The sequence below is a fragment of the Chelonia mydas genome, chromosome 14 (genome assembly GCF_015237465.2).
Source record: "Chelonia mydas isolate rCheMyd1 chromosome 14, rCheMyd1.pri.v2, whole genome shotgun sequence".
Classification (NCBI taxonomy): domain Eukaryota; kingdom Metazoa; phylum Chordata; order Testudines; family Cheloniidae; genus Chelonia; species Chelonia mydas.
The window spans coordinates 14,297,450-14,323,561 of NC_051254.2; the positions used below are offsets into that span (position 1 = coordinate 14,297,450).

The following is a 26,112-nucleotide window of genomic DNA, read 5'->3' on the forward strand; positions in this document are numbered from 1 at the left end:
AGAACAATTTAAAGCAACAGCCCTTGGGTATTTCCTTTGTTTACTTATAAACCCCAGAGTGGACAAAAGGTCTGGTGCAAAGCTCATCTTTTTACCCAGATGTTTGAAAATGAGGGGAGTGGTGGGCTGGGGGAATTGTCATTATTTAGATTATCACAGCTCACAGGAGCTGGATATGATAGTCCCTACTGGAAGAGGGCGGGGAAAGGGTGGTATTTGAGTTTGTAAATTGCCTGGGTCATTGGGGATGGGCTATCTTGACTATTGCTTAGTACTGCTGACCTTAGGATATTATTTGTGATGTACTTTTTACATTATTAAGGGCACCGAGAGTGTATGGAGAGTATGGAGTGTATGGAGCGTGGCTGCATTTAATACTTGTGCAAACCTAAATAAACAGACACAGGCCCAAAGCAAACTCCAGGTCTGAACAGCCCTGAATTTAGGAGCGTTCCAAACCCCTCCCTTCAGTTCCACGCAAATCCTGTCCTATAAGGAGCTGAACCCAACCCCTGCGAACTTTGGAGCATTCCAAATTCAGATCTGGATTGGAATTTGATGTCCTGAGCCAAGCTCCATTCCAGCTCTCTAGTGTGACTCAATGGGAGTGCTCACAAACAGTGTGCTAAGAGTTCCCGACCCACGGAGCTCACAGACCAACAGACAAACAGGCTGAGGTTAGCGGGGAGAGTTAGAACCCATCAGCAGAGTTGTCAAGGGGCGTCTCGGCCACATCCTGGCAAAATAAAGTTAAATTCAGCTACATTAGGGAGCTCTTAGCTTTGGCTAGGCTGTAGGCCAGTCTTCCAGAGGGATCCTGCTGCAGAACAGGTAAGGTCCTTGCAGATGCGCCTAGCAAGAGCATTCCCTGCACAAGGGCAATGTGAAAGAAGCCACAGGGACATGGGGAGGTGAGTTCCACAGTGAAGGGGCATGAGTACGGCATAGTCCGGCTCCCACTGTCAAGATTACAACTGGGATTTACCAGTTCATCAGCCATGGGCTGGAAAGGGCATGGTGACAAAAGGAGCAAATAGATTGTTTTAAAGGGTTGATTACTCCTATTCTTTGCCATTGGACAACTCATGGACAAGCAGGCTGGGTTATCCAACCAGGGAGGGGAACCTTGGTCATTCATAGGTCTATGTTCACATCTTGCATTCACGCAAACCCTAGGCCCCATGGCTTTAATTCTGCAGAGGTTAATCTGGTTTTAAATTCCACAGTGGCTGCCAATTTATTCCAGCAGGGGGAGCTGTTGCATTACTTGTAAATCTAGCATGCTCTTTGCGGTAGAAAGAAGCTGACACAATCTTGCAGTTGCATGAAAAGACCAGTTCGTGGGACTCTGTATTCATTGTCTGTCAGCTGGGAACTTGAAAACTCAGTGCATCTAATGTCAGTGCATTTGTCCTGGACTTTAGTCCAGGGGTTCTACAGGGGGCCAGGGATAACTGCTTTGTATATTCGGAGAGCTAATAACCCTTTAAATAATAAAGGAATAAATCCTTACGAGTTCCTTTCACCCTCAAGCACATTACAACTATTCAATGATAAAAGCATTTCAACACGCAGGGGCCATGGGGGATTTTTAGTATTATCTCCGTTTTACGGATGGACAAGAAAGGCGGAGAGTATGTTTACACTGCCAAAACAAGGTATTAAAATCGCAGTGAAGACCCGGCAACTTGGCTTTTAACTTGGCTTAGCAGCTCGCGTTCAATCCCAGGCTCCATGACATGCCTGAATTTGAGCTGCTAACCCGAGGCGCTCCGTCTTTGGTGCCATTTTAACCAGCGCTAGCTAACCCAAGGTAAGAACTCATTATTTTTTGCATTGTAGACAAACCCTAAAAGAGATTCAGTGACTTGTCCAAAGTCACAAAGCAAGTCGCTGGCACAACCAGGGCCTAACCCTTGCAGTCCTGATTCCATTGCCTCTCTCCTAAGCACTCAGTCACACTCCCTCTTTATTGGCTCCTAATTTGGAGCCCTCTAGCAGTCACAACTGTGTCTGTAGCGGATAGGCAGGCTCAGGCTATTGTTCTGGGGTAAAACCAACAAGCTGATCTCATCAGGGCCATAGACATGTGTTGCCAGAAATTTGCGCAGGCATCTGCATAGACACTCAGCAGCCAGGAATGAGAGAGAGACACTAGACCCAAAACCAGGAGCAGGAAGTGTTCCCAGAGCCACGGAGAGGAGACAAGGTGTATCAAAGAGCCCCGAAAGGTTTTATAATGGGATCTGCTGGAGCTGAAAGCTGTGACAGAGAAGCAACGTAACAGCTGGGTTTTTGACTAGTCTCAGCAATAAAAGTCGTGCCCCGGCATTGATGGCATTAACTTGAGATTTTACCCTCTTCACGTGAACCTTTCCCACCTCATTTCTTCTTGGGAAGCAAAAGAAGCCCAAATTCCCACATAAGCGTAACTTGTCGATACAGCCAAGCATCCAAACCAGAGTCAAGGAAATCACTGTACAGAGGGTGTGTTCCTTAAAAAATTTGTAATTATCAGGCAATATAAGGAAGTTCACGGTCTCTATTAAATAAATGGTAAACAATGTGGTCCTTGTACAGGTAGGAATCACATACAATGAAGAGAGAACTTACATATATACATTTAATAAACAGAAAGGTACCTGGTGCAGGAATGTCCTGGTGCAAGGGAATGTGTAGAATGGAAGTGGTGTAGGGGGCATTTTTCACGTCTTCATATACTGGGCTCATCTCACTCTAGGTTAGAGATGGACTCCAGCCCCACCATCTGCAGCTGGAGCAGCTCAGAGTTTTTGATCTAATCCTTTATAAAGGGAGGGGCCACTTGAATCTATCCAGTCTATGGAGGCGTTTATAACAGGCCCATGGTTGGAGTGAATTCTGGGCCGGGGTTTCAAACACTGCCCCAAACTTGGGGGCTGTTTACATCTGGGACCCAGGCTATTTTAGTTCATATACGTACACATTTTGCCCAGGATGGACCTGAATCATCTACCCAGCTGCCTTCAAATAGGGGTCAGGGTCTGGGCTGAGACTATTCTTCCGACTCAGCCTTAGTCTTCTCTGGAACCTCTCACCTCGGGGCAAGGGCCATATTCAAGGTCGATTGCTAGGTCTGGCTGCTACCAAGGGCCTGTCGTACTTTCCCTCTTGCCATGCTCCAAAGCCCATCTGAGTCAATGCAAGTCTTTCCACTGATTTCAACGGGCTTTAGCTCAGGGCCTATGCGAGCCGGGCTTCTCTGGGCGAGTAGCTCATGTACCACTGCTTCCTCACTAGAGCCCCAACTCAGCAGGGGCCATGCCCATTCAGCAAAGCTCTTACGCACAGGCTTAACTTTAAGCACACGTTTAAATCCTATTGAAGTCATCCAGACTTCAATACGTCCCTGAAGTTAAGTCTATGCTTAAGTGCTTTGCTGAACAAGACTGGATGGCTGAATGGCGGCCTACCAGGTACATTCTGCTACAGGTTGTTCTCCATCAGCTCCCCTTAGCTTCAGTGGAAAGTGTGGGCACAGGGCCCAATCCCATTGTCACATCTTTCCCCACGTACCTGGAGGACTTGCCCCCCCCCCCCAAAAAAAAACACCCTCTAACACAACACTCTATGATTGACATGCCATGTCCCTGGAGACAAAACATTAACCAACACAACAATCACTGGACACTACACTTTGAAAACAGCATGGCTGGATTTCTACCCTCTTCCTTGTCCCAGAGTGACACGCGCACCGTCAGGAGGGGGCAGTGACAGCAGGTGCAGCTGGGAAGTTATGAACAGCTGTGGGAAAGCTGGAGTGACCCAATCCCAGGCAGTCACCTAAAGTCACATGTCAAACAGGTAATCCAGGTTGCCCCAGGAAAACCATGAATCAGAAGCAACAACAAACGGCAGGAAGTGCATTTCTTATGTGAACTATACAGGGGTTACACGTGCTTTCCAGCAGGAGCCAGAGGGCCACGGGCTTTCAAGCAACTAAAAAGGACCTGGCTGATAGAGTGGGGCATGGAGCGAGTTTACTGCCCCAGGAATGTTTTTGAGATATTGAACAATTTTTCTGGCTCTAATCGGAATGAAAAGGCAAAATCTGGAAAATTTTCACGAACCAAAATTTTCGGTTCAGGTCAATCAAGATGTTTCATTTCAATTTTGACAGTTTAAAAAAAATGTTTTTTATTCTGATTAGTTTGTTTCTAAATGAGACATTGTTTTTCAATTAAAAAAAAAGAATTGCAAATGAGCATGAAAATTTCAAAATGTTTTGAAACTATTCTTTTCCGAAGTCTTTCTCAAGTTGAAAACCAAAAGTTGAAATGGACCCTTTCCCACCAGTGGTTTCGGGTTTGGATGAATCTGCGTTTTCAGATGAAACGGTTTCATTGGAAAATGCCTGACTAGCTCCACTTGCTAACACTGGAATGAGGGGTATTATTGCAACACGGGCTGTATGGATCAGAACCAAAACTCCACAGCAGAGCACCTCTGAACTTGGGGAAAATGTGCATCTGAACTTGGAGGCTTAGGCCCATAACAAAATGGATATTAAAGTGTTTTGGTTACTAAGCCCAACCCATGAGGGAGTCATCTCATAGCTACTGCCTCAAACTCTTCTTCGGTTGATCACGGTGTTCCCACACACCCAGCCATTCCTGGGTCATTTCCCATCATCCTCTTCTATGAGAATGGGCTCCACAAACCCAACCCAAACCTGGGTTATGGGAAACTAGAAACTAGAAAGGTCCTGATCCGTGCAGGTTTATGTTCTTTTGCCTCACTCGAGCATCCAGCACTTCTTTGCAAATGCTCCAGGAAGAACTAAATGGAGCTTCATCCCCATCTCCTACTGCCAGAATTGTTCTTGGCTGTTATGCCTTAGTGAGTCACAATATTCAAAAGACTCAAGGTGCCAGAGCTCACTGCTGGGACTCAGATCTGCCTGAGGGGAGTTAGGGCAGAATCCAAATTCTGTTTGCAGGTGATGGGCTCACGGTGCAGTTAGTCACTAAAGCCCTGTATAATTCATAGAAGAAGATGAGGGAGGTCGTGGTACAAATGTGACTAATAAATTACCATTGGAAGATCCCTTTTTACTGGTGGTCCCACCCCTGCGTATATCTCCTTTTCTGGAAGTTCCCAAGGACGGAGCTCCCTGAATCCATTAAGAATACCGGAGCCACAAACCCAAAGGAACAGGCAGATCACACAGGGTTTGCAGCACAAGCATGATAAAAGAGTTGGGAGGAGTTTTCCCTTTGGAATCTGAGGGGCATTTTGCCCACTCATTTCAGTCCTGCTGTAATCAATTCCTGGAAATATCACATGCATGGAAGTGGCACTTTCAGGCACATCCACAGACAGCAGAGCAACGGGCAAGTCAGAATAGGATAGTATCCCTTTAAATAGCTCACAAAGGCCATTGATTTGGGGTGCCTTCATTTCTGGATGCCCCATTTGGGACATCTAGGGCCTGATTTTCAGAGGAGCTGAACCCCCCAAGTCTACGTGAAATCACCGCATTCTGTGTTTTAGAAGCCACCAGAAACTAACCAGTGGTGTCTCTGGGCCACATTTCTGTAGGCCAGTAGGAAATCCGCCATAAGGCACAAGGCACTTGCTTGAATGTCTGGATAAATCTTTCCACTGATCTGTTAGTGGCAGAATGGTAAGGAGCTGCGGTGACATGTTTGATACCATTTCTTTGGTATCAATTAACACTCTATGGTGCTCACAAATTACTTAAAGGGATACTACCCTATTCCTACACAGCCAGGTATCATCACCCTCTGGGTTATTAAGCGTGAAAAATCCTCCTGTCTCCCTCAGGAGCATAGTGTTTGGAAGCAAGTTCATTTGTCCAAAAGGAACTGGGCTCAGGCTGCACAAGCTGGAGCCAGAGTTCAGGAGTATTCAGGTGAGGGGGTTTGGTTAAGCCCACTACAAAGACAGTGATGGAAATTCAGAGCTGGGCTGGGATTTTGAGCACCCAAATTTCAGGGGTGCCCAGAATCAGGTTTTTGGTTTGGATCCATCTCTAGTAAAAATAATAATTTTGCTTTGCACTTCTGGAGTGTTTTCCATACAAGGATCTCAGTGCGCTTTACAGACATTACTTACTTAAGCATCACAGCACCCCTGAAAGTTGGGACAGGATTATTGTCTCCAGGGAGCATTCTATCCATTTTACAGAATGGGAAACTGAGGCACCGAGTGGTAAAGACCAATGTGTTCAAAAGTGGCCATCTTCGTTTCCAGATGTCCCATTTGGGACATCTAGGGCCTGATTTTCAGAGCAGCTGAACCCCCCAACTCTACATGAAATCAGAGTTGTGGGGCTGTGAGACTCAGACCCATGGGGTCTCAAGCTGGGAACCCAAAACCTGAGGCACCAAAACCCAGCAATCGCTTTTGAAAAGGTGGTTGCAAATGACTTCTCCAATGCCACACACTGAGTGAACAGCAGAGCCAAGAACAGAGGCAAGGTATCCTGACTATTTATTTGTTAGTCCATTCCAAGGTATCACACGGTTCTCATTGTCCATGGCTTCCTGTGCTTTGCCAAACTGTGATCACATGGAGTTTCACCTATCAGCTTCATAGAGTAGGATGATCTTGTCACCCCTCTAGCAAGCAGGCTAAGGAGCTCCATTCAGCAAAGATGGAACGTCAGGCAGGTCATATCTCAACGATTCCTCTCAGCAGCAGGTTCCTGTTGGGCAGAGTCCCCCAGGCTGGAAGCAGAATGGGGAAGGAGGCAGTGAGTCAGGAGGGACTGGACTACACTGTGGCTTTCCGTTGTCCTAGTGGAGGAGTCACTGGTTTGGGTTTTCTGGCAACTTAGAACTGGTTTTGTTTCTTGTTCATAAAAACTGTTATCTGTAGAGGAAAAGAGAAAACCTGTTAGCAAGCTCAAACTGGGGCCGAACACTGAGCAGATGGCCCAAACCAACACTGAATAATGGTGAAAAGAAGAAGGAATGCATCAGAGAAGCTAGAGTCCAGCATGTGGTCCCACAATGAAGGACGAGGTATCACATTTTCAATGGATACGCCACTTGGTGATGGAGATTTTCAAAGCACTCCAGGGGATTTAGACTCATGCCCTCCGTTAATCTTAATGGAAGATGTGTTTAAATCCCCCAGACAGTTCTGAAAATCTCAGTCAGCATTAGCCAAACAGCTAAAGGTGGCAGTCTTAACTGGATCATGGACACACAGTTTAGCAGACATGTAATAGATGCAAAAGATTAAAAAGTGGCCCCAATTCTGAATTTGTAATTATTGAGGGAACATATGTTGCCACTTAGACATCTATTGATTGCACCCCCATGTTGGGTCATTAAGTGGGAGCCTCTCTGCTGGGCATTAACTGCAGCACAAAACTGCACCCACAGTTACGAAGGCCAAACTGATACCTTTTTAGAAATCAAGGTCTAGGTCCCAACCTGTGAACTTAGCTTCCATTTAGGCACCGCAGAACAGTCTGAGTTTGTTCAGGTTACGGAGCAGCAAGAACTTCAACTCCCACCCACCCAGCATGAGAAACGCTGAGAAATTAACTAACCCAAGCAACTCTGTAACCACCCAAAATCTCTGTGGGCTGGCAAGTTCCTGTCTTGCATATAAATGAAGAAATAAGGATCTTAGCTGGGCTCCTGTTCTTCAGATGGACAATAAGTTGAGCGCACGTTCAAGCCCTTCATTCCCCCCATTTCCCCATGCTGAGGGATATATGGCTCTAGGGCTAGACAGCAAGGGACATCTACTTACAGCTCGGTGTCTGCAATAACATCAGGCCTCTCCAAGGTCTGCTTCCTCCTCTGGATGGCGTCCAATATCTTTTTCCTAGGCCCCAGTGGGATGTTGATGCTCTTCAGGTCATTATCTGAACACAGCATGAGGGCCTCCAGGTCGATCTTCTCTTTCTTCAGGATGGAGATGAACTCAAACATGTGCAGGGAAGCCAGGAAGGCCTCAAGGGGACTGGTATCGGGTTCGTTGTCATCATCCAGGCCCAGCTCCACCTCCTCCCAGGGCAGCTCCTCCGCGTTCCTCTCCTGCAGGCTGTTGGCACTGCCGATGCTGTCATTGAGACTTGGCGAGCGCTGCAGGCGGCTCCGCAGTTTGACACCTACCCCATCCAGGCTGCCCTCGCCCAGCATGCTGGTGTCCTCCTGGCCGATCCCAAAGAGCCCACTGCTGACATAGTTCCTCCGGAACACCATGGTGCCAAGCCCAGGCCGGTTAAACAATGAGTCATGGCCAGAATCTGTGCTGACCTCCGAGTGGGCCGAGTCTATGTGCAAACCTGGGTCGCTTATGGCACGGGAGACAGTATCTTCATCAGTTAGAAACATGTCCCTGATGTTGCACCGGGTCCACTCCTTTGGGCTGGCGTAGGTGCCCTGCTTCACAAACATGACATCGTTCCCCAGCTGCAAGCCCGACAAGGACCTCACGCTTTTCCTCCCATCCTCGTAGATCTTAAACGTTCCATCCACCTGCTTCTTCTTCTCCAGCTTCTTCTGGATTTTGGTCTTGCCCTTGGCTGTACCGTGAAGGGTGGCTTGGGAATATGGCAGGGACGTCACCATGGACATGTGCTGGAACTTCCTGCTCAGAGTGCTGCTGGAGTAGCTGGAGAAGCTCATGGTGTCGGAGTTGTCAGACATCTCCTTCTTGTACCTCTTCTCCATCCGCTCATGGTGCTTTTTCTGCATCTTCACACAGTCCTTGATCCTCCTCTCTGCATCTCTGAAAGCCTTGTCCTTCAGCTTGCTCACCAGCTTGGGATTGAGGCTGCTCTGCTTGGCGGCAATCGAGTCTAGGTACCGCACGCACTCCATGTGTCCCTTCATGGCAGCCATGTCCAGTGGCGTATGATAATCATTGTCCAGGCACCAGATGTTGGCCCCAAATGACACCAGGAAGGAGAGGCAGTTCAGATGGCCATTGGCTGCTGCTAGGTGAAGAGGTGTGTTCCCCCAGATGTCACATTTGTCTGGATCACCCCTAAAACAACGTTTGGAACAACTAGTTAATGCGCAATTCCTTTGGGCTGACCTTACCATGCAGATATGAAGTGGGGTTTAAAGAGATAGTTACTAGACAATAAGCTCATGCATTGGCTGCCACAACCCCCACTACCATACAAGCTCTTTCTTCCCCCAGATCACCCAAATATAAGCAACCTGTCCCTTAGCACATCCACTACATCCCAGCCCATGAGTCCTCTGAAGAAGTGTTTTGAGTGTCAGGCAATCATACACTTTACAGACAGCCTGTGGGAATTTCTGTTACCCACATTTAGCCCTAAAGGTTACATTCATGCCCCTGTGTCCAATTCACCATCTTCTCTCCATGCTGGAGAGGGACCTGAGCTGCAAAACTGGGATCCAGATTCTGAGCATCCTAGAGTTGGTGGAACTGGCTCTGAGATATTTGGTTGGCCCATTATAAAGGTAGAGGCCGTTTGCAAAATTTAGATGCAGGTTCAAATCTCTACCATCTCCAAAATCTGATGGTGTTCCCAAAATAAGCCCTTGACTCTATGTGCACTTCTACAGATCCTCCCTGGGGTCCCCCCTGCTGGAGATGCCAAGATAAATGGCCACTCAAAGCACTGAACCTAAACCACATCAGCTGTTTCACCTTTTCACCTTCATGTGCACATGACATGAACTGCATCCCTGCCTCAGAGCTGTGCCTCGGGCACCATTCAAATGATAAGACCAGGTGGGTTTTTTTGCCTTACTAAGTTTGGTTTTTGATTGCACAGCTGAGAGCAAGTTGGTATTAGCACATCCTGAGAATCCAGTTTCAAAGGAAGTGGAGATTAGGTTTCCATCCTTCTCAAGAGCCGCAGACTTAACTAATGTGATTAGCAGACTCTGTAGTGATGTCAGCACCTATCCCAGCAGGCCACTGCTGGTCACCAGGGAGTTGCCTAGTTTTGCAGCCTCCCCGATGAGAAAGATCCAATAGGGTATGTGAAGCAGGACTTGGCCATGGAGAAAGTGCACTTGAGAATACTTGGGTGGATGTCTGAGCTCCTAACAGTCCCTCTATTTGCGATCTGCTGAAATTAGACACAGCTACTCCCCTTCCAGCATCAACCATGCACTTGTGTATATGAGTCAATGAAATGCCCCCAGCATCAGTATCTGACATCTGTCAACAAGCCTGCCTCACTCACTCCCAATCAAAATCACAGAACTACCAAACTACACTACTGCACCGTTCCCTAGAGCGACTCCCCTGGGGAGAGCACGGGACTGCACAGCTCTGAGCTCCACTGTCACCAGCATTCCTACATCTTCCCTTACCACCTGCCTGATGACCCACAGCTGCCGTTAGAGGAACTGGGTGCTCCCCCACGGCCACTGATGCACCGTTTCCAAAACTTGGCCTTGCTGGGAGTGACTGAAACAGGAGCTGAGCCGCCACACAGCCAGTGCTCCGCCAGCTCCTGTGGAGGGATATAATGTCCTCCAGGCCTGTAAAGAAAGAGAACAGGTTGGTGGGAAGAGAAGGGAGAGACTGGCACTGAAGAGGCTGAGAGCTTTCTCCCATCCTGCACCTGTGACCTCCTTCCTACAGTCACAGGGCCTCTCACTGAGAGGAGCTGGGATGGAGGCACCAAACGCTCCCTCACCAGCCATGGGGTAAGGGCTTGGCTCCAGCCAGTCGTGCTGAAAGAGGCTAAGATGACACCCAGAAGAAGGGGCTCACTTGGCAATAGGTGTGAGCTTCCCCGCTGTCTGCGCCATTTTACCACAGGGGCTAGGACTGGAGGGAGAGCTCTCCCACAGCCAGCCTGGCCTGCACCTTTCCAACACCGTCTCCTTTAGCCCTAGTGTCACAGATTTCCCTCTCCAGCTCCCACCCTCCCCTCCAAACGTTGGGAGCTTGGACCAACAGAGCTGAGACCAGAGCCACTCCTGCTTTCAATTTTGCAAAACTAAATCCCGAGCAATGAGGCACCTGGACCCATCTAACCCCTAATGGAAAAAAGACATAGGGCCCAGTCCTGCATCCAGACCTGTCATTGGCTTCAAAGGGAGTGCTGTGCTCGAAAGCCTTCGAGGATCAGGCCCGGAAAGATCATAGAGAGAAAAGAAAGGCAAAGGATCAATGAACGTTAGGGATCCATTCACCCAGCAGCCTGGCAGGGGAGGTTTATCTTGGCTGCAGGTATCCTACCTACTCTTGCGGTGCTGAGCTCCAGTGACAGGTGTACTTACTTCCTAGTTCCTCTGCTAGCTCCTCCTGGATCCCTCCACCCTAGTAATGACATGTCAAGGCTGGGAAATTCATGGGGAGGATAAATATTTGATGAATTGCAAGAGAGGAGTAAATTATTTATCCAGCTGGATTAAAGAGCCAGCGAAACTGTAAGAGCCGGCGCCAGCAGTGGGCTTATAGGGGTGTCAACTGTTGTTTGTTTAAGTTTGTTCTGAGTGGCCACACGTGTGTCAGAGTTGGGCATGTTCCTCTGTGCATGGGTAGGAGTGTATGGGAGAGAGAGGGGCCTGATGGATCAGCATGTTTACATGTTATGTGTAGACCCAGAGCAAAACTCTGGTTCCAAACCTAACCACTGGACTTTGATCCAACTCGGGCCCATTTCTCATGTACACGTGCTTTGGACTGCAGAGGGGTATTTCTTGTGTATGATACTGGCCTCTTTTGTAAAGTGCTCTTTGATCTACTGACGAAAAGTGCTATATAAAGAGCTAGGGATTATTATAATTATTATGCTTTCCGTATGCTTTTTGTTGCCGCAGGGAGCCATTGGCTGGGCAGAAATAACACTAGGTCCAGCTGCGTCAGCCTATGTCCCGCATCCAGGAACCAAAACATTATAACAAGACTAGATCTCTGCTTACTGTGGCCCCATACCTGGCTCCTTGAGGCACTAGAAATGCCCATGATAAACAACTCCTTGTAAAGTGGGCACATCCGATCCGGAGTCAGGGATAGATGATAAGCATGAGTTTACCTTCACTTACTGTTTTTAGAATCACTTCTCAAAGCAGAACCACGCTTCCAGGGCATGGCACATTGTTAATTGCAAGGTCCAGGAAGTGGGAACATATTTTAATAACAGGTAATGCATCGTATTTATACAACGTGACACTTTTCAGCCGCAAAGCATTTTCAAGTGCTGAGTCAACAATCACAGCAATTATTAATATTACTTTTTTAAAGTACTTTTAACTGGACCCCTAGGTGTACATAAGCCTACATTGAGTCGCCGTGCTATCTTATCACTGCACCGCTCCCCCTTCCTCATTCCATCCCATTCCTTGTGTTTGTGTCGCTCTACTTGTGCCATCGCAGCTAAAATTAGGTCCTGATCCTGCAAACATTTACTCATGTCCTGAGATTAAAGCACATGCGTATTCCCTTGGAAATCAATGGGACTGCTTGCACATGGAAAGTCAATTGCATGTAGACGTGTTTGCAGGATCTGGAAGGGCCTGGGGCTGTAAACTCTGGGGGGCAGAGAGAGTATCTTTCTATCTGTCCTGTCAGCGTAATAATTCTTATTCTTTGCCTGAAAAAGATACGGTAGATTTCCCTTATTAGCAACCCTCTGGTTGCCAGCAAAAGGTTGCGATTATCCAGCCATTGCCTAAAAGCAGACAGCAAGTTCGTGAGGCTGCAGCCAGAGAAGGAATCACGGGGATGGGCTGAGCCCAGCCACAGGCAGGTGGTTTGTGGGGCTGCAGACAGGGAAAGCATGTCCCACCACCTCCTTCCCCGGCTGCAACCTCGCAAACCTGCCTGCAGCTGGGGCCTTTCTTCTGAAAAATGTTCTTAATAAGCAGCATGCCATTGCCAATATCCAATCCCAGTAACCTTCAAGTCAATGGGACGGGAAGGATTCCCAGCAAAATGTGGCTATAAACTGGAAGTTGTTAATATCTGGGTTGCTATGAAGTGGAATCCATTGTCGTTGGAATCACCCTCAGGGGATTTAAGACTAGATAAAATTGGGATCCAGAGTGGGCATGTGAACACCCCCAAACTGGATCCAGGGTTTTGGTCCCGTCCATGATAAACATAGGTTTAGATCTGGATCAAGCTGTGGATGTTGATCACTTGGGAGTTCTGGCGCATTTGAAATCCAAAACTGGATTCTGTAGCTTAAGCCCATGTCAAGGCTTTGCAGAGGGAATGGATCTTTCTTGTACTGGTTAGTGCTGTATTTTAACAGGCGGCTGGGATGTTATTATTTATTATTATGTATGATCTGTATTGTGGTAATGGCTAGGGGTCCTAGTCATGGACCAGGAGCCCAATGCAATGGAACAAACACAGAACAAAAAGACAGTCTGTGCCCATGTCTATTACTATAGAGCAACAGTGTGGTCTAGTTGACTGTGGAGCTGGGAGCTAGTAATTCCTGAGATCAAATTCTGACTCTGTCACTGGTGGCAACTGCTGGTTTCATCTGTAAACTGGGCTGGAAAAAAATTCCATTAACTAAAACTTTATAGGGAGCAAATATCTTTCACCTCTATGTTACCAGTTCAACTCTGGCCCGGGTGGTGGTAACAAAAGGTTATTCCAAGAGCTGCATGGGAATTTTGTTTCTCATCAAAAATGTTGATGAAAACATTTTTTAAACAAATTTCATTGGAAATCTTCAAGGTTTCTTTCTTTTTTTAAACTCATCATTTTTCAAAAATTCCACTGAAAAGCCCTTCTCTATCCAAAATGTTTGACCAGGGTAGAATTTTCAATAGCACTTAAGTGACTTAGGAACCCTATTTTCAGAAGTGACTTAGGCACTCTGGAGCCCACATTTCATTGCAAGTCGATGGCAGTTACTCTCCTGAATGCCTAAGGGTACATCTCCACAGCAATAAAAAAACCCAGCAGCACAAAGTCTCAGAGCCAGGGTCAATTGACTTGGGCTGACGGGCCTTGGGCTGTGGGGCTAAACACTGCAGTGTAGACATTCTGGCTCAGACTGACGTCCGGACTCTGAGACCCTCCCCCCTTCGCGGGGTCTCAGAGCCTGGGCTCCAGCCCGAGTCTGAATGTCTACACTGCAGTTTTATAGCCCCACAACCCATGTCCCAGTCAGCTGACCCAGGCCAGCCACAGGTCTTTACTTGCAGTGTAGATGTACCCTCAGCCGCTTCTGAAAATGGAACTTAGCGATTTTGAAAATTTGACCCCAGCTCTAGTTATTATTAATCCCGAAGACTGGTTAGGGCTCAGGTAAAATGAGTCGACAGAGCTCATTCCCTTTGCTAGTGGTCAGCTGCTATAGCAGCTAACAGGCTCCCTTCTTGGCAGGCCTAACCAAGGCTAGGGATTGAATGGGCGTGAATTACCTTCCCATCTCTGCAGGGCTGCTTCCCCAGCAGGCTGAGCGACGTGGGCCGGGCAGTGTGGGACATTTGGCACCATTACTGCTGTTCCTGCTCTGTGGATAAACTGTGAGCACGCCTCCTGGATTGTCCATCCAGCACCTTTCATGAGAGCCAAATTCATACGTTCCCCATCTGTACATCTGAGGCGAATCCCAGTCAGCACAGGGCCCCCTCAGCAAAGAGCCAATGGCCGTCAATGTGGGTTTCCCGTTTAGAACAATACTTTGTACCTGATTCTGCAACCTCCCTCAGGCTGGGTGGCTCTTACTTACACAAGCAGGCCCATCGAAGTCAGCGGCACCTGTCCCCAGCCAGCCGCAGCACTCTCTGGGGTCAAATTCAGCTTTGGGGTAAGAGGGTGTGACTGGCTTGATCTGCCTGCACCAGAGCTGAATGTGTCCCTTTGTCCGGACATCTCACAATGCTTTACACAAGTGTATTATCATCCCCATTTTATAGCTAGGGATACTAAGGCACAGATCACTGACGTGACGGCCAAACACAGCAACAGAGCTGGGAGTACAACCCAGGTCTCCAGGTGCCGGTGCTCAGTCCACTAGACCACAGCTGACTGACATTCCTGAGGCATAAGATAGATTGCCCTCAGCTTACAACAGGATGAGGAACAAGTGGGAAGGACAGAAAGCAGAACAGAATGTCCTGCTGTCCAGACCATTCTCCCCTGCTCCATAGGACAGAAGAACAAATCCTCCCCAGCCCACCCCATGGCCAGAGAATCCCCACACCCCTCATTGTCGAGCATGTCTCCTCCCGGTGAATCAGAAGCTGGCCTGACTCCCTTTCAGGACGATGTCATACCCACACTGAAGGGTTATTGTCTCCTCAAAGCTCTGACACTAAATACCACTTTGCCTCCCTTTTCCCAGCCACCCGGTTAATTGGGTTCTTTTGCCTCACTGGAGACCAGCCAGGGACATGAAAGAGGCTTTTTGTGTAACTAACGAGTTGGATGAGCCACCGCCGAACCCTTCTCTGCCCCTCTCGCCCCATCCCGCCGCTGCGCTGAGGGGCAGAGACGCAGCAGAGTTTGTTATGAAATCTCTCCCTTCACCCAGCACCCCCCTCACCATCAACCTGTTTTGTTAGCCCCTCGCGTTGGGCTGAGACCATGAACTTTACTCAGGGCAGCCGGCAAGAGTGATTACTAGCATGGCCATATTCCACAATAGGCTATTCTTGGCTCCCGACTCATGTCCCCATGGCTTCACCTATTCCACACGTTGGAGTGTTCCTCCCCCAGTTCCCATCCCTGTGGTGTCCAAACCCCTCACGGACATTAATGAATGTAGCATAACAGCCCTGCGAGTAAGGATAATTATTCCCATGTTTCAGAAGAGGAAACTGATTCACAGAGGGTAAATTATTCAGCTGAGGTCTCACAGCCAGGAACGTAACCCAGATCTCCTGAGTCGCTATGCAATGCCTGAACTCCCCACAGAGCTTCTGTAGGCTATGACAGTCCCAGTGGGGGACACTGGATCCCTATGAGCTACAGAGAGCCAGCAACTGGGAGGTGGAGAAGATAAGGACATGAATATGGCCAGGGCTGTCTACACCATCCAAGCTACTGTGTTGTGACAGCAGTGTCCCAAGACAGTTAGGCCCTTCCTCCAGAGACAGGACTGTTCTATAACCCTGTAACAAAACCAGGCCACACCCCTGAGAAGATCCAGCCTCTAGGGCAGTTCCCAGAAGGTCCTTATAACATGGCCCATTCCCACCCCAACCCAGGCAAAAAGCAAACCATGTTATGACCCTATCAGGACACACAACAACATAACTGGGTGTCCCAGCACAGGACCCACTGTAGCGTAGACAGGGGCTGGAGGATTCATTCGGGGCATTGGCATAGCTTAGCTAGCACTGAGAGATTTATTGGCCAGGTCGGGAACTTGTTTTACAAGCAGCCACAGCACTGCATTCCCAATAACCTATCTCCCTCAACTGCCTTTCTGTCTTTTCCCTCTCCCACACACACTTTCCGTTCCCTCTGGGTAACTGTCGGCCTCCCTCCTTATCTATGCTCACCGACTAGAACATTGCATAACAGCCAGTTCCCAGCATCCACTTCACTGGGCACAGACAGAGAGGGGACAATTTACTTGGCTTGTCTGTCCTGCAAGTACCACAGCTCCGGGTTGCTTATCTGGCACTAACAAAGAGTAGCTAGTGGCTCCTTTGTGATCCCAGCTGCCCCCTGAGTCCACAGTCGCTGGCTAGTCCCCTACATCACCCCATCTCACATCACCCCAAAAAGTACTGCAGGCGAGCACCCTACTGGCCGGAAGTTCAGATTTCTACTTGTTCAAGCACAGTCCGCTAGGCACCAGAAAGAGACTGGTTGAAAAGTAAAGACCTTGAAACATTTGGACATTGCTCAGTTTCGATCATTCTTTCTAATAATTGTGACTAAGGTAAAAATTTTAAAAGCACCTGAGTGACTTAAGAGCCTAGTGACTTAAGTGGGTTTGGAAATTTCACTCTAGAGTGGGGTCGAAAACGGAAATAAAAAAAATCACACACAAAAATGTTTACACTTCAAAGTTGTTTGCATTTCATGGGTTCCAAATGGACCCATTTTTTATTTTGTTTTCAAATTTTTTGGCAAACATTTTTATCGACATTGTTCCCTAAAGCTGTTATTGAAACCTTTCATTCTCTGAAACCTGGGTTGCAATAACATTTTTGATTTTTAAAAAAAAATCTATACAAAACATCTGCAAAAAATAACGATTTTTTTAAAAAGTCAATAATTTTTCATGTTCCATAAAATGCTGTTTTAACAGAAAAAACTTTGAGTTCAAAAAATTCAGACCAGCTCTAGCTGTGATATTTCAACACACCCTTGAGATGAACTTCAGTGACCAAGAACTGAAGCTCCCATCCATGCGGGCAAGAGAACTACTCTAGCTACAGCTTGCAGCGTTCCAGGGTGGCTTCCCTGACCAGTGCGGACAGGGAAATATTTTGTCTTGAGAACCGTGCCAGCCAAGCTGTGCTGCAGACCCTGTCTGTGCTATGAAAACAACCCAGTCTAGCAATGATTGGCATTGTGGTTCAGCAGAGTAGGAGTGGAAGCGGCTGAAACTTTTTATGACAGGACTGAATAGACACACACCCTCGTTTACAGCCCCCATCTACACGACCGTTAAAACTGAGTCAGGGAACCTGATTACAATACAGCTCCCGTTTGAAGACAGGCTCGTAATTGCATTCAGGCTGTTAGAATGGTTCAGGGACATGCCAAAAGGATGGCGATGGGATGGGAAGTGACCACATATGGAGCCCTTGCACCACACACACTGCAGCCCCTCTAAGAGACCTAAGTTCTACGTGATATGTTGCCCACAACATCAGAGATGAGACTATGTCCTTAACTAAAGAATAAATTCATGGGTGAAATCCACTTGGACTGTCTGCATTCTATGAGCCCTTAGACTTAATCTCAGGGTCCATTCCCTTTGCTGCGACAGGGGACAAGGGAGCGCATTAATGGGAGTTACTCAAGAGGCTTGTTTTAAATAGACCAAGCCCAACTGAACTACTAGAAAGATTACCACCAGAGACTGATGTTGATTGAGGAGCTATTACAATAGAAGAAGTTAGAAAAGCCATCAGGAAACTGAAAAATAGGAAAGAGGCTGGAGAGGGTAACGTATTGGAGAGATGCTAAAAGCAAGAGATGAAACAGCCCTCAGACTTCCCTTGAGTTTGGGATAGAATATGGAGTGAAGGAAAGAACCCACCCCAGTAGAAGAGAGGCCTTATATTAAAATTGCCAGAGAAAGGTGACCAACTGCAATAACTAGAGAAGAATTACATTATCTCAGTGCCTAGGGAAATAATGTGCAACATCATCCTGGAACATATCAAGAAACAATTAGCTCTCCAACTTAGGGAGGAACAAGCAGGTTTTAGACCATTAAGTTCATGTACAGACCATATTGTTATTCTCAAACGTATTATAGAACAATGTGCAGCGTGGCAAGCACCTCCTGTGATACATTGTATAGATTTTTCCAGAAGGCTTTTGACAGCATACACAGAAAAGTCTTTGGAAAATTATGGTATACCATAGAATACCAGCAAAAATTATTAAAATCATTAAGGATCTATATATGAGAATTTCACATGTGCAGTTAAAGATGGTGACAGCATCAGCCAATGGTTTGCAGTGACAAATGGAGTAAGGCAAGGGTGTATTATGTCCCCACTTTACACTGGTCACTATGTCAGGAGGAAAGTAACCACGGAGGGCAACCGAGGAATTTTATGGACAAATGATAAAGCACAATGGGATGATCTTGCTTTTGCTGATGACATTGTCTTGCTTAGTTCAAAACATTGTTTAATGAAAGAAAAGATCCAGCTTTTGGCAGATACAACAGAACAAGCTGGTTTGTTCATCAACCGGGGAAAACAAAATACATGGCTATCAATATCCCAGAAGCAACCATCAGAATAGACAGAGAAACACTCACACCTACAAGATCACCTACAAGATCTCTATCAAGCATTCTTACAACTACAATGGCGCTGACACAAAAATACAAATTTATAAACACTGGCATCATGTCGTCCCCTTTCACTGAGCAGAGTCATGGAAATCTACAACAGAAATTGAGGAGAGGATCAACTCATTCCAAAGTAAATGCCTGCGAAAGATCTTCTGAGTTCATTGCAAAGAGTTTCTTGCAACATCAGAAATTCTAAGTAGAGCAACATCAGAAATTCTAAGTGTAACACCAATTTAAGGCGTCAAGCACGGGAAGACGACAACGATGGACATATTTAGGACATGCTTTAAAGATGCCACCAATATGTTTTCCACATCAGGTGATAATATGGTCACCACCTGGGAAGAGAAAAAAGGGAGCAACCTAGAGACAATGGAGAAAGCAGCCAAATCCATCAACCTGACACCCAAATGCCTGAACAGACCAGCATGAGACTGAAATAAATGGTGGACACTGGTGGACACCCTCTGCACCTGAGTGCGACGGAGGGTACAGAAGGAAAGACGACTCAATAAGATATTCCCCAACCCTCTTATAAAAAAGGGCATGGCCCAGATCCTGCTGCCAGCTCCGCAGGAGGAATCCCACTGGAGACAGTGGCCTTCCACTGACGTAACTGACAACTGCATTTGGCCCCTGTGTTTGGAACTCTCCTCTCTTTCCAACAGCCCAGTTGCTAATGAGTGAATCCCTCTCTCTGGCAACTACTGTATCTCCAGGTACATCTACACTGTCATTAGAAACCCGCAGCTGGCCCTCGCCCCTCGCGGAATCTCAGAGCCTGGGCTCCAGCCTGAGCCTGAACGTCTACACTGCAGTTTTATAGCCTCACAGCCCGAACCCCACATGTCCAAGTCAGCTGACCCTGGCCAGTCGGGGCCATGCTGTGGGTCTTTTATCACTGTGTAGATGTACCCTCTGTCCGGGGCGGCAGATATAATAGGTCAGGGGAGGCTAAGCCTCCCCTAAGCCAAACCCTGACCCCGCCAACACTCCGCCAAGCTGGTGGGAAGCGGGAGCTCAGCTTCAGCCAGAGGCCAGCAGGCAGCTAGGGCCAGCGGGCAACCCAGCGCTGAGGCCGGCACTGAGGGTGGCCTGGCACTGGGCCCGGCACTGGGGTTGGCTGATGGCCCGGTGCTGGGGCTCCTCTGGCGGACGAAGGGAGAGGGGGCTCAGGACTCCAGTGGACGGGGGGGCAGTAGGGGCTGGGCCGCATAGCTAGCCTCCCATGCCTCTGTCTCTCCCTAGCTCTGTGCCCGATTGGTTGCTCTGTGTCCTCCACTCTCCCACACCCTGGTATCAGAGCAGCAGCAGGCCACAGAGCTCAGGAGAAAGAGCAGCATTCGGGAGCAGAGAGGGAAGAAAGGGCTTTGTTAACCTCGCCCCTCAGATTGCCTCCAGGGTGTAATGAGGCCACCTCTGTAGCTTCTGTGAACTCTGCACTGGTTTAGTGAAGCATCTGGGTATATTTCATCCCAAAGTGTGACCCGTGCACTGATGAAAACACATTCTAAGTACCACTGACAACGGCGCTGCATGTACCATTAATCACCAAAAGGGCATTGGCCCTTCCCCGTGCTATTTTCCCTGTCAACAGCCAATGTATTTTATGCTGTTAATTAAACAGCAGCCAAGCTACACAAGAGGGTTTCAGCAGGGACTTTCAATTCTAATTAGAATTTATAAAAGGGCCCTTCTCCCCCTGAAACCTGCCTTCAATCTCCTGGACAAGGCAGGCCGCAGGTCAGGCTGGGGTGCCTTGGCAGAACTTTGTGGGGATCTGGAGCTGACACAGCAGAGGGAGCTAAAAATGAGCTTTCGGGTGAGCTGTGAGCTGCACTGTCAGACCAGGGGTGGGGGGCGCCGGGGGTGAGATGCTGCAGATCAGGACTGACGGTTATTGGCAGGAGGAGGCTGTGAAGGTCTAAGACAGGAACAGCAGGGGATGGACGAGGTGCATTGGCAGAGCTGGGAACAAGCCCAATAATGGAGCAATAGTGGATGCAGCTTGAAAATGAAATACATGCTTTGCCCTTCTCTCCGCACTGCGTTCATCTGAATGACAATCTCAGCCCTTTGGTAAAGGCCCTCTTTAACCACTTCGTGTTAAACAAGCTAAAGCCAAATCTTAGAGCCCCCGCAGTGGCCCATTCCTGAAATTTCTGCCCCGGCCCCTAGCAGGATGCCTCTCTGACTTGTGACACCCACAGAAGCTTTGATGAGATTTTTAAGCCTGGGTAAGACTATGGCACACGCACTGGTCACACAACCATATTGGAGCCTAAATCTTCTCTCCCGAGTTTGGTACCATCTTTACCAGCCAGCCCTTCAGCTTCTGCAAGCCAGTTCACCAGGGTCCCAATCAGATGCCTGTTGAAGACAATATGCAGTGGAGTTGCAACTGTGTTGGTCCCAGGACACTAGCGAGTTGAGGTGGGCAAGGTCATCTCTTCTATTGGATTAACTTCTGTGGGCAAGAAAGACAAGCTTCGGAGCCACAGAGAGCCCTGCCTTCCCCAGACCTGAAGAAGAGCTCTGTGTAGATCAAAAGCTTGTCTCTCTCACCAACAGAAGTCGGTCCAATAAAAACTATTACCTCACCCACCCTGTCTCTCTGTTGAAGACAATGACATTTATCCAATTGACTTCAATGGAGCACAATGCTGAACAGGGTAAGTGATCAGTGATTTTAAGTGTCTCAATTTTTGGGTGCCCAAGAGGCATCTTAAAGGTGCTGTGCCCTCTGAAAATCAGGCTCTTTAAGGTGTCTCTTGTTGAACACCCAAGGTACCCAAAATCACTAGTTACTTTTGAAAATCCAGGCCAGGATCACTACTAACCATTGCCCGGATCACAGAGTGGCTGGAATCCACCGAAAGGTTATAACGGCTAAGAACTCATGCTCCTCAGAGGTGGAAACACCACCCCTCACTGACCCTGAAAACCCCAGGGAAAGCCCCAAGGAACAGGCAAACCATTACAACACCCCCCTCAGGCTGCACCATCACAGGTTCAACATCAAACCAGTATTATGAAGGCAGCGGTAAAACTTGGCTCAGCCTTTGACCTCCGGAGAGCTGAGACCCAGACTGGAGCATATCACGGGAGAAATGCAGCTATAATTACTTTGCACTAATACATGACACCTTTCATCCAAGGATCTCAGTGCACTTCACAGGGGTGGGTTGGCAACACTGCCCAGGTCGGACATAGTACTAGACTAGCAAGGGTGTTTGCAAAGCAGGATCAAGGTGCATTGGGAGAGATGGGAGAGTAGCAGAACAGCAGTGGGGTTGCAGGTTTGGAAGCATGCTAGCAGAACTGAATGGGGGCTGGGCTAACAGGGATGTTCCAAGCCAGGAATGACAGGCACCAACAGAGCTGAATGAGTGACGCTTGCTCAGCCCCTGTTCATACTACTCTTGAGGTTAGCCAGGGTTAGCAATCTCTCCCTTCCCAGCTGCCTGGATACTACGGTGATGGGCGTGTTAAATGCCCCCAGGATTGACTCAGACAGACTCACTGCACAGTCTAGCAGGAAAGAAAATAGCTCAAGGGAGCAGGCGGAAAGAAGTGGCAGCCTCTGTGCAGGGCAAAGGATGGAGGCCGTGGGCTTCCCAGCACTGACAGCTCTCCTGATCTGTGAGGGGGGGTGAACATGGGTTTTCACTGAGCCGCTCCATGGAGGCTAGGAAGGGATCAGGGCAGACAGCAGCACTTACCCTCTGCTAACTATCAGCCTCAGCGCTTCCAAGTTTCCGTGATAAGCAGCCCAGAGGGTCGGGGTCATGCCATCCTCATCGGGAGAGTTTAGGTCCTTCCTGGTGGCTTCTTTTAGCAGGTCCAGGTAGCCGTCCCGGGCTGCTCGGTGGTACTGGTCGTTCATGATGCTAAGCAGTCCCCTGGCCAGCTCATTGGGGGAGGGAAGCAGGCAGGGGTATCTTAAAGGATGGGCATTGACTTGGGTAGGCGTTCCAGGCAAGCGGCTGCCTGAGAGCCGAGGAGGGAGCTGAGAGCAGTGGTTACCAGGACACCTGAGAAGTCCTGACCAGTGAAGGGAGGAACTCCTTGAAATGAATGCAGGAGATGCCTTGTCCAAAGCTCCCCCTGGGTCCTAAGAATCCTCCGCTCCCACCAGTGCAGGCCTCATGGCAAGGAGGAGAAGGCATGGTTCAGCCCGGTCCCCAGCTCCAAGCACCTTTTAACTTTACCATCTCTATCCTGGGGCCAGCCACGTCTCCCTGGAGCCCTCCTGAGGAGAATTCATGCTGGAGGCACAGAACAGGTCAGGGGCAGTTCAGCACAGCAGCTCCCTTCAGGCTCTTTCAGCCCCAGGGATCTTTCTAAAACAGGAGGAAGCCAAATGAAACACCAGGCAGCAGCATCGGCCGTATCCTGCCAGGCACAGCCAGTCCCCCAGTGCCCCTGCACTGCTCCCAACGGCACCTTGGGTCCATGCAGGGGCCTGGGATGTTACCTGAGTGAACATGTCAGCACTTAGACCTGCCCCAGAGATAGGATGACCAGATGTCCCCATTTTATAGGGACAGTCCCGATATTCGGGGCTTTGTCTTATATAGGCAGGTGCCTATTGCCCCCAACCCCGTCCCGATTGTTCACACTTGCTATCTGATCACCCTCCCAAGAGAACACATTTCGGCTTGTCTAAAAGCACAGGATCCGCAGTGAACCGTGAGACACTCCCTCCCGACTTGCCCGAATGTAACCGAGAGCAGCATTCGAGGGAGAGCCCAGACTTGCAGGGGGTGGCATTTTTACTGATTTCTAGGGTTTATTTTTCAGAAAAGTATGGCTCAGTTTTTCACGGTAAAAGACGTAATACAGCTTGGGCATGCATGTGGGCACACTAGCTACACACCAGGAGCGGCATCAGCCCCAGCCGTCCACCCGACCACCCCCTGCTGCCCAGGGAAGCATACAGGGCACCTAGAGAACTGGAACCAACAGCAGCTCGGGGTGTGGGCTCCCTGAAAGGGCTCCAAAATCCTCCTTTCCCTTCCCCCCCCCCCCCAGCAGAGAACCCAGCTGGTTTATCTGAGGCCTTCCCTCCGGAGGGGGTAGGATTTGGCCTGTCGGTAAAACGGCAGCACCTCCCCTAGAGCTACAGATCAATCCCGAATTCCCTGGCTGGAACATGCTGGTGCTGACCCACACTCCATGCCCTGCAGGATGCTGGGAGACTTCAGTACGGACACGCTGCTCCACCCTCCTTCTGCCAGACCTGGCAGGATGCATGGTCCTGTGGCGCCCTCTGCTGCTCAGCGAGGCCAAACCACAACCAGCCCATCTGCCAGACCAGCCACATGGTTATCCCAACACGTGGCCCTGAACTTTGATTTTCCTTCCTCGAGTTCACTGGCGCGCCTTGCAGTGTAATGTGCGGAGAATTTCCTGTTGCTCCCTTGACATTAATGGGAGCCATGCCACTAACATCCCTGGGCACCTGGCCTACAGTTCATCCCTATGGCATGGGAAAGGGTGAGCCTGTGGGCAGTAGTGACCACAGCGCTACGGGAAGCAGTAGGGCTGCCCATCAGTGCAGTCTGAGTCCAGGATAGGGGAATGAAGACAGAGAGGACTGGGAGGGGAGAAGGGTGAAGGAGGGAAAGAGAAAGAGAAAGAGAACAGAAAAGGGAGAGAGCGAGAGAGGGAAAGCATCACTGACGGGAAGGAACGGGAGGGATAGCGAAAGGGGCAAGGAGGAGACGGGCAACAGAAAGGGGGAAGAAAAGCCAGAGACTCCGGAGCTTCGGGCTGCATTTGCGAGTGGGCTAATGAGATAATCAAATGACACTTAGCTCAGCCCATCTCCCAAGCATTTTGCAAACACTAACTAAACAACCCTCTCAACCCCCTAAGGATACATGTAAGTATCCTACAGCCAGGGTCAAATTCAGGTGTGGGGTCCATTGACGACAGCGGATTTGCAGCCCTTCATATTACATCATGTCTGAACTCAGCCCAAAGAGGTTAAGTGGTAACTAAAGAGATAGTTGCCAGTTTTAAGGCCCTTTGTATCCTTCCGGAGGAAAGACAATATAGTAATGCAAACTATATGTTACTTAGATATTAGTTATTCTCATCTTATTATTAATGGGCCTGTTCTTGTAACTCCTGGGGTTCTCAGAGAACTGCTCCGTGAAGGAAATACTCTCTCCTCAGCTCTGTCTAGTAAGAGGAAAGAGCAACATGTGGGGCGAGGCGAACAAATGAGACAGAACAAGTAACAAGAAAGCGACTGGAGCAGAAAAGGGTATTACAAAAACCATGCCAGCCAGCAGAGGGCAGGGTAGGGAAAAGATATGAAGATGGTCAGGGACAATGTTGCAGAAAGAAGAGACATTATCACCCAATCTATCCCAACCCCAGGAGAGGGAATTACTGGAAAGAAAACAGAAAATAGACCCATTTCTGCCACAGACAGACAGTCTGATAAAGGGAAAACACATGGAAGAGGTGAAGCTAGAGTGAAGCCCGTAAAATAGCCCATTCTTATTAGGCAGCTTTCCGTCTTAAGCGACCATTGCCAAAACACTGAGTAAAACTCGACCCTACCCTACTGAGACCACCTCCATTAAGCAACCGGCTTTGCCCACTGCTGAGCAGCCATGGGAGAACAGTGCATATGTACTTGTATACACTCCATCAGTGACAAATCAGCTTGTCATTTGAAGGAAAAGTAGTCAGGTAAATTAACCAGCAACAAAGGAGAAGGGCAGCCCCAGCAGAGCAAGCCCGGGGCTGCGTTTGGATGGAGCAGTGCATGGAATTCAGTGACTGAAGACAACAAGTCCTACTCAGTCCCAATAACATACCTCCCCATCCCCAATCACTGATCAAGCAGAGAAAGGCTGAGGAGCACCCAGGACTGAATGGATATGGGAGTGGATTTCTTTCTCTCCCTCAAACATGTGTCCTGATAGGGCAGACTTGAAGTATGTTGGTAGAGCAATTTGGAGTGGTTTAGTGCCCACGCCTGGAGTACTTTATAGCGGGACCGAGTAGTCCATAAACATTAGCTAAGATCAAATGGAGTGTCAGCGTACCATGTAATACATCGTCTGTCAGGGCAATCTAGTTGCCCTTGCAGGGGCCTGGATTGATCTAATGGATCTTTGATCACAGAACTTTACCTGTGTTCCTGTGACCTAGAGGGGAGGCTC

The 26,112-nt window shown here is 48.6% G+C and overlaps 1 protein-coding gene across 2 annotated transcripts; it reads right to left on the reverse strand.

The window, feature by feature from the left end:
- Positions 1-2,501: 2,501 nt before the first annotated feature.
- On the reverse strand, positions 2,502-22,968 carry USH1G (USH1 protein network component sans). 2 transcript variants are annotated; one of them, XM_043527849.1, is made up of 3 exons: positions 22,651-22,968; positions 7,771-9,012; positions 2,502-6,876 (listed from the first exon to the last, which is right to left on the reverse strand). In XM_043527849.1, the coding sequence occupies exons 1-3, from the start codon at positions 22,812-22,814 to the stop codon at positions 6,873-6,875; spliced, it is 1,410 nt and encodes a 469-aa protein (XP_043383784.1). In that variant the 5' UTR covers positions 22,815-22,968; the 3' UTR covers positions 2,502-6,872. The 2 variants fall into 2 exon arrangements, with proteins under 2 accessions (XP_043383784.1, XP_007065094.2); XM_007065032.2 differs by lacking the exon at positions 2,502-6,876 and having other exon boundaries at positions 7,767-9,012.
- Positions 22,969-26,112: the final 3,144 nt, after the last annotated feature.

Coding starts and splice junctions, on each gene's coding strand:
- USH1G (XM_043527849.1), bottom strand. CDS start 22,814: ATGAACGACCAGTACCACCGAGCAGCCCGGGACGGCTACCTGGACCTG. Junction 9,013..22,650: donor AGGCTGATAGTTAGCAGAGG/GTAAGTGCTGCT, acceptor ACGTTGTTTTAG/GGGTGATCCAGACAAATGTG.